Source organism: Theobroma cacao, chromosome 9 (genome assembly GCF_000208745.1).
Source record: "Theobroma cacao cultivar B97-61/B2 chromosome 9, Criollo_cocoa_genome_V2, whole genome shotgun sequence".
NCBI lineage: Eukaryota > Viridiplantae > Streptophyta > Magnoliopsida > Malvales > Malvaceae > Theobroma > Theobroma cacao.
Genome location: NC_030858.1, coordinates 15,675,044 through 15,688,957, shown reverse-complemented (window position 1 = coordinate 15,688,957; position 13,914 = coordinate 15,675,044). Strand labels below are relative to the sequence as shown.

Sequence of the window (13,914 nt, the reverse complement as noted above, 5' to 3'; positions counted from 1 at the left end):
TGTTGTATGTTGTTTCATGTCATTGCCATATAAACACAACCCAACTTTTATCTAAATAAGCTGAGTATAATTTTGTTATTTTTCTGATACATAAAGGGTAAAATGGAAATTCATATTGTGTCATTAAGTTCAAAAAACTCAAACAATGAAGTGATAGTAAGTCTTTTATATCTTACGAAGTATATTATTTTGAGACGAGGTGTTTACTTTTAATATTAATGGACTTGAGATGAATTAGAGTAAAATCCTAAAGACTTAAGGTAATTTATCTTTTTTTAATAGCAAAAACAAGTAAAAACCTTCTAGAAGATTATGATTGTTCTCCATCACAATTTGCAATTGAATTTGCAATGCAAAAATTGAGTCCATTTGTCTCTTGAAGGCGATAAAATTTTAATTGTTCAATTTCTATTTCAAACACCATCAATTTTTTATATAAGTAAAAATTAAAAAAGCACAACATAAACTTCATTATTTACTTTGTATTATCATCATAAACTTCAAATATTGAAATAATGACATAATGACATTTTTCATTTTATGAATTAAACTACATAATAATTATTCACATTCTATTTTTTTTTCATAAAATAATCATTTTATTTCTCTTCAATTTCATTCTACGAACTAAACATGCAATAACAGAATCCTAACCTTAATAAAATGTGTATTATGTTAAAATTAGCTGCATTTGACCCAGATGAAATATGCAAAGCCTATAATTGAATAGATCATGCGTACATATTTCTCTTAAAACTAAATCTATCAACCAAAATTTCAATTAAGCATATGAGCATTTAACTCATTAGTTGGTACATAATCCCTACTTAAAAAGCAAGATTCGAATCCTCTTTCTTTTTTTTTTTAAATAAAATAAAATAAAAAGCCACAATTCCAATTAATAACAGCCCACTCATTCTTCCCCTACCTTTCCCCGAATGCTATACCCGACTCCTATCAAACCATTTTTCAACCCAATGTAATGGGCTCCTTGCACTTGGTGGATCCTCAGCGCGGCCCAAGAATGAACAACCCAAGGAATTTACCCTTGGGCACCCGCCACCCCCTCTTCTCATTTTCCACTTTCCTCCTCCCTTTAATGGCGGTTAAATGTCTCCTTCGCTGAGGACTTCCACCAAGGTCACGAGCTTCATTCGACGACACGGCAACTCTCAGCATTGTTACAGTTTTTTCCATGGCGAACGAACTTCAGAGTTACTCTTTCTCGATCAGAGACCAAGACTACGAGAAAAACGACGACGTGGAGGAGAGCAAGTGTTCTTTCCTTGTGGTAGCTCTCTGCCCTTGTTTAGTTTGCTTCATTCTTCTCCTTATTATAGTCTCCGTCGTGTTAATTGTCAAATTCCATTTCTTTTGCCACACTCCTCTTCGCTCCATTATTTACAAGAAAAACTGCTAGCCAATTCCATTTCTTTGGCCCGCAATGTTTTAGATTTCAATCATAGGAATTTCTCTAGCTTCACTGACGGTGATACAGATTCTGAAGCTGACCATGAATCTGATAGTTCTGGTGACAGCTCTAAGTCTAGAGCGGACCCAAAGGAAGTTGAGAGAATATGCAAGGTGATCGATGAATTATTTGGCTTAGATCGAAACATGGAGGCCGTTTTAGATGAATGTGGGATTAATCCTACTCATGATTTGGTCATGGATGTGCTCGAACGGTTCCGGCACGCCAGAAAACCAGCCTTTAGGTTTTTCTGTTGGGCCGGACAAAAGCCGGGGTTTGAACATGATTCCATGACTTATAACAAAATGATGAATGTTTTAGCGAAGAATAGGCAATTTGAGACCATGGTAGCGATGCTTGAAGAGATGGGTGCCAAAGGTGTTGTGACAATGGAGACTTTTATTATTGCAATAAAAGCTTTTGCGGCCGCCAAGGAGAGGAAGAAAGCCATTGGGATCTTTGAGTTAATGAAGAAGTATAAATATAAAGCGGGTGTTGATACTATTAATTGCTTGCTTGATAGTCTTGTGAGGGTTAAGCTTGCGAAAGAAGCGCAAGCCCTTTTTGAGAAGTTGAGAGACAGGTTTACACCCAATTTAAGTACATATACGATATTGCTTAATGGTTGGTGCAGGGTGAGGAATTTGATGGAAGCAGGGAGGGTGTGGAATGAGATGATTGATAAGGGATTTAAGCCTGATATTGTCGCACATAATGTTATGATTGAAGGGCTGTTGAGGAGTAGGAAGAGATCTGATGCAGTGAAGTTGTTTGAGGTCATGAAGGCTAAGGGGCCTTTGCCTAATGTTCGGAGCTATACAATTATCATTCGGGAGCTTTGCAAGCAAGCCAAGATGAATGAAGCTGTTGGATATTTTGATGAGCTGCTTGATTCTGGATGTCAGCCAGATGCAGCAGTTTACACATGTTTGATCACTGGTTTTGGAAATCAGAAAAGGATGGATGTGGTTTACAGATTGTTAAAGGAGATGCAAGAAAAGGGTTGTCCACCTGATGGCCAAACCTACAATGCCCTGATTAAATTGTTGACAAGGCAACGAATGCCGGAGGATGCAATGAGGGTATACAAGAAGATGATTCAGAGTGGAATTCAACCAACAATTCACACTTTCAACATCATCATGAAATCATTCTTCCAGACCAGAAATTATGACATGGGTCGTGCAATTTGGGATGAGATGAATGAAAAGGGGTTTTGCCCCGATGATAATGCATATGCTGTTTTCATTGGAGGACTGATCAGTCTAGGAAGATCAGGAGAGGCTTGTAAATTTTTAGAAGAAATGATGGAGAAAGGAATGAAAGCTCCTCATCTTGATTACAATAAGTTTGGAGCTGATTTCTCTAGAGCTGGGAAACCTGACAAACTTGAGGATCTGGCTCAAAAGATGAAGTTCTCCGGTAAGTTTGAAGCCGCTAATGTCTTTACAAGATGGGCTGAGATGATGAAGAAAAGGCTTAAGAGAAAACGTCCCTTTAAAACTGATGGAAGGTGCATCTAGCATGCTAATGAACTGTTTCACTCTGGTTTCGTGTGGCTCGTGGATCATAGTCTGGTCACTTTACTTCGTCTCACACATGACTTTTTTATTTTTTGTAAGTATTATCCAGTTGTTGCATCCTGTATTTCTAGTGTTATAGTTTAGTTCTTGATTCCTTTATCTGCTCTTCAATTGTATCCTTGCTTGTTGTGCAATAGCTTTGATTGTTTTGTTCACCCTTGCATCCATCTAGGTTCTTTTCTGAGCTTTGTATTTTTGATAATGGAGCTGGCTGCCGAGGTTTATACCTAAATATGATGCAAGCCAAATGATAGGGTTGCTGTTAGCTTTTGCTTGGTTCGAAAATGGAACCCTAATTTTCCTGCTTTTATAACTTTATTTTGCATCAAAGAGCAAAGTAGGGCAAGATATTTAGTAGAGGTGGTTATTGAGCCAATCAAGTGTTAACTTTGTAATTGTGCCATTTCGTTTTGAGTCACTATGCATTTAAATTGTTTTTGTATTGGTTTTATTACGAGTTCAAATCACTTCAGCTTCAAGTATTTTGGGCTTTAGTCATTTTGAATGTTAAATTACTCAAGTTATTTTATTAATAATTTGAGTCATATTCCAATTATATTGATTGTGTTTATAAATTAAATTGAAATTTAAAGTTAATAAAAATAATGAAAAATACTAGGATGTAAGATCCAAAGGAATGCCGCCTCCTTCCCAAGCTAAAGTTTTGAGTGCGTCCATCATCTCATCAATCCTTGCATGAGAAAAATCCCCTATTGTAAATTTTACAAAATTTCCCTTCACTTGAACCAGGCTGTACCCAGCTTCCTTCTTCAGTCCACTTCCCTTCAACATCTTCCTCGCCTCTGCAACACAATCCCACATCTCATCTGACGCATACAAGTTTGACAATAATACATAAGGTGAAGTGCTCACTGGTTGAAGTTTCAGAAGCTGTTTAGCTAAACGTTCCCCCATGACTACATCTCCATGCAGTCTGCACGCAGACAGCAGGCTCCCTAAGGCAACTGGATCTTGTCCAAAAGGATACTTCTTCATGTAATCCTCTGCCTCATTTAATCTCCCAGCTCGTCCCAACAAGTTGATAAGGCAAGAAAAATGTTCTATATCAGGGGCAATACCGTAGGTTTCTTGCATAGAATTAAAAAGATGGAGGCCTTTATCTACCAAACCAGCATGATTGCAAGCCATCAGAAGTCCAACAAATGTCACAGAATCTGGTTCTAATCCAATTGCTCTCATCTGCTCAAAGAGTTCAAGGGCTCTGCTTCCAAGCCCATGATTTCCAAATGCAGCAATGATGGTGTTCCATGAGACAAGATTGTGATGAGACATCCTGTTGAATACGTGGTATGCATATGCAATGGAACCACATTTAGCATACATGTTTGTGAGCGCATTACCAACTCCAATATCTTGGTTCAGCCTTGTTCTTATCAGATAAGCATGAATCTGCTTGCCGTAAAGTATTGAAGCAAGCGCAGCACATGCAGAAAGTACACTGGCAAAAGTGAAATCATCCGGTCTTGTGTGATATTCATTAAACATCTCTCTGAAAGCTCTCAAACTCTTTTCATGATGTTCACAATGAAAACAAGCAGCTATAAAAGTGTTCCAAGAAATGCCATCCCTTTCCTCGATGAATTCAAAGACCTTCTCTACCTCTTGTAATGAAGTAAACTTTGAGTACAGTGTCATGATCACATTACCTATAAAAGCGGTGGAGTCAAGTCCATGCTTGACTGTCTGGCAATGCAATACCATTCCTCTATGCAAAGCATCTAAATCAGCACAACTCCCTAGTAATCCCACAAAAGTAAAGCGATCTGGCATAAGGCCTTGTTGATGCATATGTTTAAAAACTTCAAAACCCTTTTCAGGCTGCTGGTTTTCTACAAAACCAGTAATCAGAGCATTATAAGATACAGCGTTTGGTTCTGATGCCCCAGAATGCACTGACAATGCATCACTACAATGACCACATTTCATGTACATTGAGATAAGGGAGTTGGAAACAAATGAGACAGACGCGTATCCGTACTTCAATGATTGAGCATGAATTTGTCGTCCTTCCACTAACAACAAAAGGTTGGCACAAGCACTAATCGCACTGGCAAATATGTACTCATTGGGTGCAAGGCGCATTTGGGAAAGTAAATCAAGTGCTGATGAAGTCTCCCCAGCCTGTTCATAACCAGAGATCATGGCAGACCAAGAAACAAGGTTTTTTTCGGACATTTCATCAAATACCTGACGAGCAAAGCTAATCTTGCCACACTTTGCATACATGTTGAGGACATGGTTGGAGACAATGACATCTGCCTGCATACCAGCCTTGAAGACGGCAGCATGAAGTGAAAGACCACTGCGAAATGCCTTGGTTATGGAGCAGTGGTGCAAAAGCGAGCCAATAGTTTCAGGTACCATTTAATCTAGCCACCAGATACAGCAATTACCAATGTCAAGGATCTCCTCTCCTTTAACATCCTGTGCCAGGAACCCAGATTCATGAAGAAAAATGGGACCATCCTAAATCATGAAATCATCCATTAAACTCAAGTTCAATTGTCTTCCAATTACCTGGCCTGGTTGAGACTTGGGAGAGGGAAATTCTGGATTTAAAAGAGAGCAAAGGCGACCTGGCTGGGTCTGGCTTATGGGAAAAAATACAAAGGGGAATTTGGGTAACCACCAAACAACAACATAGTAGGATTGTGGGGCAAATGACTTGGGCTGGGTTTAATAGATTTCTCAGTAGATTGCCCCATTTTAGTATTTACCCAATTTGGTTTTACATTAATAAAACACCCAACAATTGAAGGACAAGAACTAGTTCATTTCTCACAAAAATAAGATATGTGAACTAGTTCACAACCATTCATTCATTTGTATTTTGTACTAGTGAGAAAGGAAAAACTACAATGGGAATCAACACAACATTTCAATTGATTTTTGTTTGCATCCCCAGCTAAATTTTTGTTCTTTTCTATATAAATTTGAACAAATATTCAAATTTATCTTCTTATTGATTTTTCTAGCAATCTCACATCCATTCTTATTGATTGATAATACTTTGTTCTTTTCTTACTCTTTTATGTTATGCCACCTCTAAGTTACTCTAGTATACAATTTCTATAACAACTCTAGAGATTGTCACTTTGACATGACACGACACGATAACCATTAAAAGTCTAATCTTATATAATTGTATAAGCTCTCTTACTTGTATTTTTGTGCAGCATGACAACAATGCAAGTTTGAGCGAGAATATTGAATTTAAGAAACCATATGATATGTTTTGGTCATGCAGACACAAAAAATAATATGATATGACTTAAAATACCCCATTTCAAAAAAATAAAATATATATCCCTATTTGAAGATAAAAAAAAATATTTTTGGGTGAGGAAGATAACAATTTAGTGCACATTGTTTAGGGAGAAAAACCCCTAGAAGGAATGCTAAGAGAGTTAATTTCTAATTTATCAAAAATTTTAATTCCCGATGGGTTTAAAAATTTCAATAATTTATTAAAGACCCTTAAGAATGAAGAGTATAGTATAGGACAGTGACTTCTCATCTCAATAACAAACCCTAGCCTATATCCTTGAGGATTATAAATAAGGTGGCTGATAGCATGTGAGGAAGAGAAATACACTGATGCCGATAATTTTGGTTTGGTTTTCCAATCCCAAGTTTAATGTTAGCTCTCTTTTTCCTCAAAAATGGTTGTTAGAAAGGAGGAAAGCAGCAAATTCAAGGATGGTGATCATAACCATCACCTATGAAAATCCTAAAAGCAAACAAAAAGAGGGGATTATTGAGGATGATTTGGTCTCTTTCAATCACCCAAAAAGTCTTTCCCTTTTTTGTCACATTGACAACAACTTTTGTCCCCTTTCACCAAAGAGCTGGCCACCCCCACCCATGCCTTTTTCACCAATTTAACCCGTTTGCTCTTGCTCATGTAAAATGGAAAAGAGCATACCACAATACACATAACAATGACTCAAGACTTCCCCATCTATTTGCATGACAGTAATCATGCAATCAACTTTATTAATTAATCCCAAAGCTCCTTTCCAATCCTTCATCCCCCACTCAATAATCATGTGCTGCTTTGAAGTCTAACCACCCATTATACTAGTGGTAATTCAAAAGCCTTTTTGTATTGGAATTTATATATATGTATGTTCATATTAGGTATAACTTTAATGCTCTCTAAGTAGATGAACAAGCATGCATGTTACATGTGACAAAATCACCGTACCAGACTTGAACCATTCCCTCTCAAATTCTTCTTTTCTTTAAAATGATAAAAAAAAATTAAGCATTTATGAACATATAAGTCTTAGTGGTTCTGGATTGATAGTGCAATCTATAGGTATGTGTGTGATCAAATAAACTTTAAAAAAATTTTTAAAAAAAATTCATGGTTGTGGATAATGACAATAGGTGCATATCCTAATTGTTGATCAATCAGTGATCAAGTTAATATCTTTGTAGGCATATGTATACCCACATGGGACTAATTAATGGACCAACCTCCTCTTAATACCATCACTGTTCAAAGCAACTCTCAATAAAAACGACTCCCATGAAGTGACAAAACCAATTGCAATTTGAGTGAAAAGGCTTCATGTCATGGTTAAAGCTTAGAAGAAATTAAACATATGGTTATTTATTTATTTATTAGCTCTAAAGGAGGTCACATGACAATCCTTCCAAAGAGAAATTAGTGAAGGCTAGGGAGTATAGGATAGACTGGGATTATGCACAAGATAGAATGAATGATTATTTGGGGGACCAACCCAATCATGGCTTAGATATATTTTCTTCTTACATAGTAAATTTTTGTTAAAGAGAGATAAAAAGGGTTTAATTTCGTATGATTAGTTTTCATATGTTTGGGAATTGGAATAATTGCAGGGGGGAATGAAGTGGAGTAAGTGAGTCACATGTGGTGTATAAGCAAACGACAAGGGTGGTGGGGCAGCCTCACATGTGCTTGGGCAAGCAACTGTGAGAAAAGCTACAATCTCCAATCTCCGATCTCCAATCTAGTTTTCCCAGCTCCGGATACCAGAAGCAAAACTTCTTTTTCCTTATTTGTCAGTACAAAAATCTCTGTACGCCCTTTCCTGTCAAACCAAAAAATTGGACATCTACAATTTATTGAAATATGAGTCTCTCTCTATTTACAAAGCATCATATTTGAAATGATTAAAACATAATATATTTATATAAAAAGATATTAAAGTGTGTAATGATTCAAAGTTATAACATTAGTATAAGTCCATCTTTGTCTCTCCACGTGTATATATATACACACACATATATATAAATTAATAAAAAAATAAAAATTATATAATAATAATTTTTAAAATTAATAAAAAGTAAAATTATCATTTTAATATTGTCACATTATCAAACTAATGAAAACACTAATAGTTGATTAACGACTAGATCTATATGTTTAACAAATGATATTATTTTGAAGTAGAGTGTTTATTTCGAAAACTAATGAACCTATCTAGAATTTCGATTAAAATTTAAATATGTGGGATATTTTACCTTAAAATATATTATCAAATTATTTTACTATTCAAAATGATTTTTAAACAAAATGATGTTATTATATGTCAATTAATAACTCCGGTGGCATAGCATGGGTTGGTAACTAGTTCTCGTTTGAAAGCTCTCTACATGTAATAATAAATCCAATATTCAAGGGTAGGAGCGGACCGTGAGGATAGCTAGTGCAACATTGGATTCCACTACAAATTGAATGAAAGCCATGTTCCTTTGAAAAATTGCTCAATCTAATAAATCTTTCATTTACCAATTTCATTCAACTTGTTTAACAAGTGTTGTTAAAGTATCATTTTTTCCTTGTCTAGAATAATGTAAATATAAGAAAAAATGTATTTTCTCATAAAGACTTAAAAGGAGTAATCTCATGGTAGCTTCCATTTGATTCTATGAAACATAACTCTTCTCTTTTTTCTTTCAAAAAAAAATTACTAATAGCTATTAACTTTTTTTTTTTGAAAATTATGCAACTTCTTTCATGACCATCGATGAAAAGAATTTTTCCCCTCATTCTAGTACATCACTTGTAAATTAAACAAAAACCTTATGGTATTGGATTATATACTTCACAACATAGATGAGTATATGTGTCATGACCCGGTACTCCTATCGAGTCCGTGACAACTGTTGCGATGTCTCGATTGACATTCATTACCCGGAATGCCATTCAAAACCTCGCAAGGCTTTCGCATCAGTTTTACTTCTTCCCTGTGAGCAACAGTTATTAAATACCATGTTTTAAAGAAATATAGACTAATTTCAAATATAAAACAATCAATAACTAATTTCTACTACACAAGAGTATTTTGGTCATTTAATCCAAAATTTTTAAACCCTGGTAAAAATATGATATGCAAGTAATAAGCATCCATTTCATGTCTAAAAATAAGTTTCGTTGTCTAATTCATCAATTTAAAGTGAAATTATAGCTATTCAAATTAAATAAAAATATTAAATAAAATATTCTATTTTCTTATAAAATAATATTTATAAAACTCTGTGTAAATAATTTTTGTAGCGTAAAAGCTAAATAAATTCATACATACAGTGGTACACACAGCCAGGTATACAAAATATTCTATAATGACATGTGGGCCCCCAAAATAACCAAAATAAACACGATTATAAACCTGTAATTTCTAAGGGTACGAATCCAACAGCAAACCCTCGACAAAATCGGCGGTCTACAGACTGCCTTGAGCTTGAAATAGTTGAAAGAATGGGTCAGTTTTTATAAACTCAGTGAGTAAGCAAATTTCATCTATAACATACAAAGCCGAGTAAATGGAGATAATTTAAAACATCTCAGTATAATATGATTCATAATATCAAATCTCATTTTAACCCATATCAATCACTTATATTTCATCAAATATAATCAACAAGGCTTATGACTCTCTTAAAACTTGGCTCGTGCCAAACTTATACTCGGTGACACCTTGGCCCGAGGCATCCAACTGAGTCCACCAAGACTGTGAAAATAACATATGCACATAAAACAAGTTTTTACGTTTAAAACACAGTCGTTCCTTGGCGTTGACTGAGTTTCACCTTCACATGGTGGTTCGGCGTGAAGTGAACTCTAACGTTACCTTAAGAGATACCCTTCGCGCCTCTCGTACTAAGGTAAAATATAACAGGGTTTACCATACCCCTCTCATAGGATGGTCCACGGAAACCCGCCCACTGTAGTAAGCTAATCAAATAACCCACCAATTCAATAAAATTTTTGACAGCATGACATGACTAATATAATATTACCAGCCTGTTAAGGTAAAGCAAAACAATTCATATATTCCACACAAACACAAATCCAACCATGCTTGCCATCACATTGTCATAAGCCATCAATTCATACCATATGTCAAAACATATATATAACGCAAGTATACAGTCTCCACTTACTCAATTTCCAAAACCAATATTCAATTTCAAAACAAGTTATAAATCTCATTTCATTTAATCAACACTTCAATTATAAAACATAATAGTTTACAATTTAAATTCATTTTTCTTTAAAACATAAAAACGAGTATAAACTACTTTAGATAGTTAAGACGAAAGTTTGATTACTCACAATAACGGGAGTATGGAGTACTTTTATTCTTGATCCTCGGGTATGATATCCTTACCTTTACCAGAGGGCTCACCACCTATACATAATACACGACACGTAATTCAATATATTTGTACCAAACTGTTATAAAACTATTTCAGGCTCTATATGAATGCATGAAATTGAATGAGAAGTGTCCGAATAATCACTTAAAGACGATGTTCTATGTGGGTTCAATTATGATAAGACTGAATTGGCATTTGACCTAACTCGCACTATGCACCATTGATTTAATCAAAACATCCAATTCAACTCCAAATATATTCATTACACTCCCAATAATCTAATACACCAAAGCATTACAATGAACTTAATTTTTGACTAACTTCACCATTTTTCGAAATTCATTCCGATTCCGAACTAACATACTAATCAATGTCTACACAGTCTCGTAAATCCATATATATATCATTAGAAATCAAATCCAAGTCCATTTACTATGATTTTCTCATTTTCCATCAAGCCATTTTCTAAAGGAACTATATTTTTCAATAATCGGTTTCGATGTCCAACACCATAATTCATCAATTCCTAGCTAAATAACATGAAATACAACCAAATCCATCATCAACATGCTCTATAAAAAATTCGGCCAAATGAGGGTGGTTGAAGAACATGTGATTTTCTTGCTTGTTTTTCCTTCCAAACATCACAAAATGACTAAAAACACTAGGATATTATGAAATCTAGCAAAATTCATCACCAAAACTTCTCTCTCTAGATTTGGCCAGCAAAGGTTCCCTCTTGAAAACTTGAATTTCAGCCATGGAGAATGAAAAAGAATGCATGGGAAAGGTAGATCACAAGCTAAAATTAAAAAATCTTACCTTTACTTGCTTAATTTCTAAAAATCCAACAATTTCTCTTGAATTTTTCCTTCCTAGGGTTTGTTCTTCTCTTTTTCTGTTTGTTCCCTTGCTTGGCCGGCCATAAGAATGAAATGGGAGAAGCTTAAGTCGGTTTATAAAGGAAAATCATAAAAATATTAAAGCTTGACACATGTCACCACTTGATTGGTCCATGTTTAAAAACTTAACCATTAAGCCATTTCTCACCACCACATGTAATCCCATAATTATCCAAAGTATAAAGTGATAATAGGTGAAATTCATGGGCTTGACAAGTGTCATGGTGGTGTAAAATTTCAATTACGTCCTCATGGACACGTGAAATGACCGTTTTGCCCTTATACTCGAAAAATGTCAAAATTGAAAATTTTCACTCCACAATTTCAAATTATGCTCCAAATAGTCAAACTTGGTCAAAAATCTCGTCCAACATTCCAATTTTACCCTTGGATGGTAAAATGACCATTTTACCCTTATGCTATGAAAATTCTTGAATTAACTCCAAATCAATCCTCGAACTCCAAATTACCATATTAAGACATTTTAAGGTTCAATAACTCTCAAATACATCTTAAAATCTCTATTTGGACTAGTTCGAGGCTTTAATCAACTTAATTGTACCACTAGGTACAATACAGAATTTTAACGATTTTTTCGATACATTCACTTATGCAAACATTCTATCAAGCACATAAATGATATGACAAGTATATTATAAAGCTGGGCTTGACAATATGTCCCCAATGCCCCTCAATTTCACCCATCCCCATCAAAAACATAACCCAAGCCCTTACCTTCATACACATGCACTGAGAAATAAAAAGCACGTTATGCTTGCACTTTACATTATCACAGGCAACCTTATAAAACATAATTCCTAGACAACCCTATACACAAAAAAAGGTAGCAACCTCCCCCTCCCCCCCCAATTCACAACACAAAGAATAAAAAATCCAGCAACCATAACAACGTCCCAAATGACACTAACCAATAACTAAAGCAAGATATGCACTAGTAGCAAAATCAATTCAATGAAATGATAAAAAATACAAACCATAGAAAATGACAAACCTACTAGAAAACATGTAGTATTGTTGTCTGCAACTACACCCCATCTTTCGTTAGATTATTAACTCTCTAATTTGCCTTTCTTTTAACATGTTGAATCTTTCATCCTTCTAGTTTTTCCTTCAATCTCTCAACTTGCAACAACCACTTCCTCAACCTCTAAGGTATTATCTCCAGGCATTGAGTCCATTTAATAACGTTGCTTGAGTCAATTTCGATGACAAGTTTGTACTCATCCTTCCACATAGAAACTGAAAAAATGAGGAATGCCTCTTTCACTATCATAGTCATTGCTAAGTTGGAATTTTTGGTACTAATGAACTTGAAAAATATGATTTTAGTTTCACCATTAGCATTCCTCAGTAATCCTTTGATCCTAACAAGCCTTGGGCACCCTTTAACAGCTCCATTTACATTGAACTTCATCTGTCCTTACCTTGGTTCCTCCCATTTAATCATTTTTTCTTTATTTACACATTTTTTCATGTCGTCTGTCAATTAGAAGTTGTTTGTACGTGTCCAACACTGACATGTACCCATTTAGCCTCTTGGCATTAGCTTAAAAAGCCACTTTAAGTTTCACCAGAAACACTAATTGACATTCCACTTTTTCTAACCAAACACCATCTCGTTTCTGTTTTTCCAAATTAACTAAACAATTGCGAATTATGCCATTCTCCATATATTTCTATCCATCTCACCAAGCTAAGCTCCTTTCACTTCTCAAAGAAAAATCTAGCACTCTTTGGTGATGTCCAAACATAGCCTTAAGCCTTGCACCAACTTATTCAGATTTTCTATGTCTCACAATAAGTAATAAAAAGGTAACAACATGTTTCCCTTTCCACGTTGCGTAACATGCACAATATTGAGTTATTTTGAAGCATACCCTTTTTGGCTAACTTGTCTTTAACGACAACCTTACCATGCATCAACTGCCAAATGAATATCTCAACTCTAAATAAAGTCAAGTTTGCCCACACATGTTTCCATATGCTATCAATTTTTTCACTAAGGGTGAGAATATGATTAAAAAATGACTTGGCCGTATAGATCTTACTAGCTTCCCCTTTTTCACACCACATCATCTTTGAGTTTCTTGCTAAGCTAGAAATCCCAAAGAGTATCTCTCAATTGCTCCCATTGTTCGATCTTTCAATAAAATAAACTTTTTCTCAAGCTTAAGTCCCACACCAAATTACAATCATCTCTTTCGCCATAATCTAAAATCTTTCTGCTTTTGTTTGTTGCCAATGCGAAGATCTTAAGAAAACAACG

General features: G+C 35.1%; 2 protein-coding genes and 1 long non-coding RNA gene across 3 annotated transcripts; 1 reads left to right on the top strand and 2 right to left on the bottom strand.

Moving 5' to 3' along the window:
- On the top strand, positions 977 to 3,413 carry LOC18589390 (pentatricopeptide repeat-containing protein At3g62470, mitochondrial). Its single transcript, XM_007014343.2, has one exon. The coding sequence runs from the start codon at positions 1,111 to 1,113 to the stop codon at positions 2,992 to 2,994; it is 1,884 nt and encodes a 627-aa protein (XP_007014405.2). The 5' UTR covers positions 977 to 1,110; the 3' UTR covers positions 2,995 to 3,413.
- LOC18589389 (pentatricopeptide repeat-containing protein At4g33170) lies at positions 3,231 to 5,961 on the bottom strand. Its single transcript, XM_007014342.2, has one exon. It carries the CDS (start codon positions 5,437 to 5,439, stop codon positions 3,670 to 3,672), a length of 1,770 nt encoding a protein of 589 aa, XP_007014404.2. The 5' UTR covers positions 5,440 to 5,961; the 3' UTR covers positions 3,231 to 3,669.
- Positions 9,658 to 11,592, bottom strand: LOC108663334. Its single transcript, XR_001929298.1, has 3 exons — positions 11,548 to 11,592; positions 10,682 to 10,757; positions 9,658 to 9,805 (listed from the first exon to the last, which is right to left on the bottom strand). It is a non-coding gene; the product is annotated as an uncharacterized LOC108663334 (long non-coding RNA).

Coding starts and splice junctions, on each gene's coding strand:
- LOC18589390 (XM_007014343.2), top strand. CDS start 1,111: ATGTCTCCTTCGCTGAGGACTTCCACCAAGGTCACGAGCTTCATTCGA.
- LOC18589389 (XM_007014342.2), bottom strand. CDS start 5,439: ATGGTACCTGAAACTATTGGCTCGCTTTTGCACCACTGCTCCATAACC.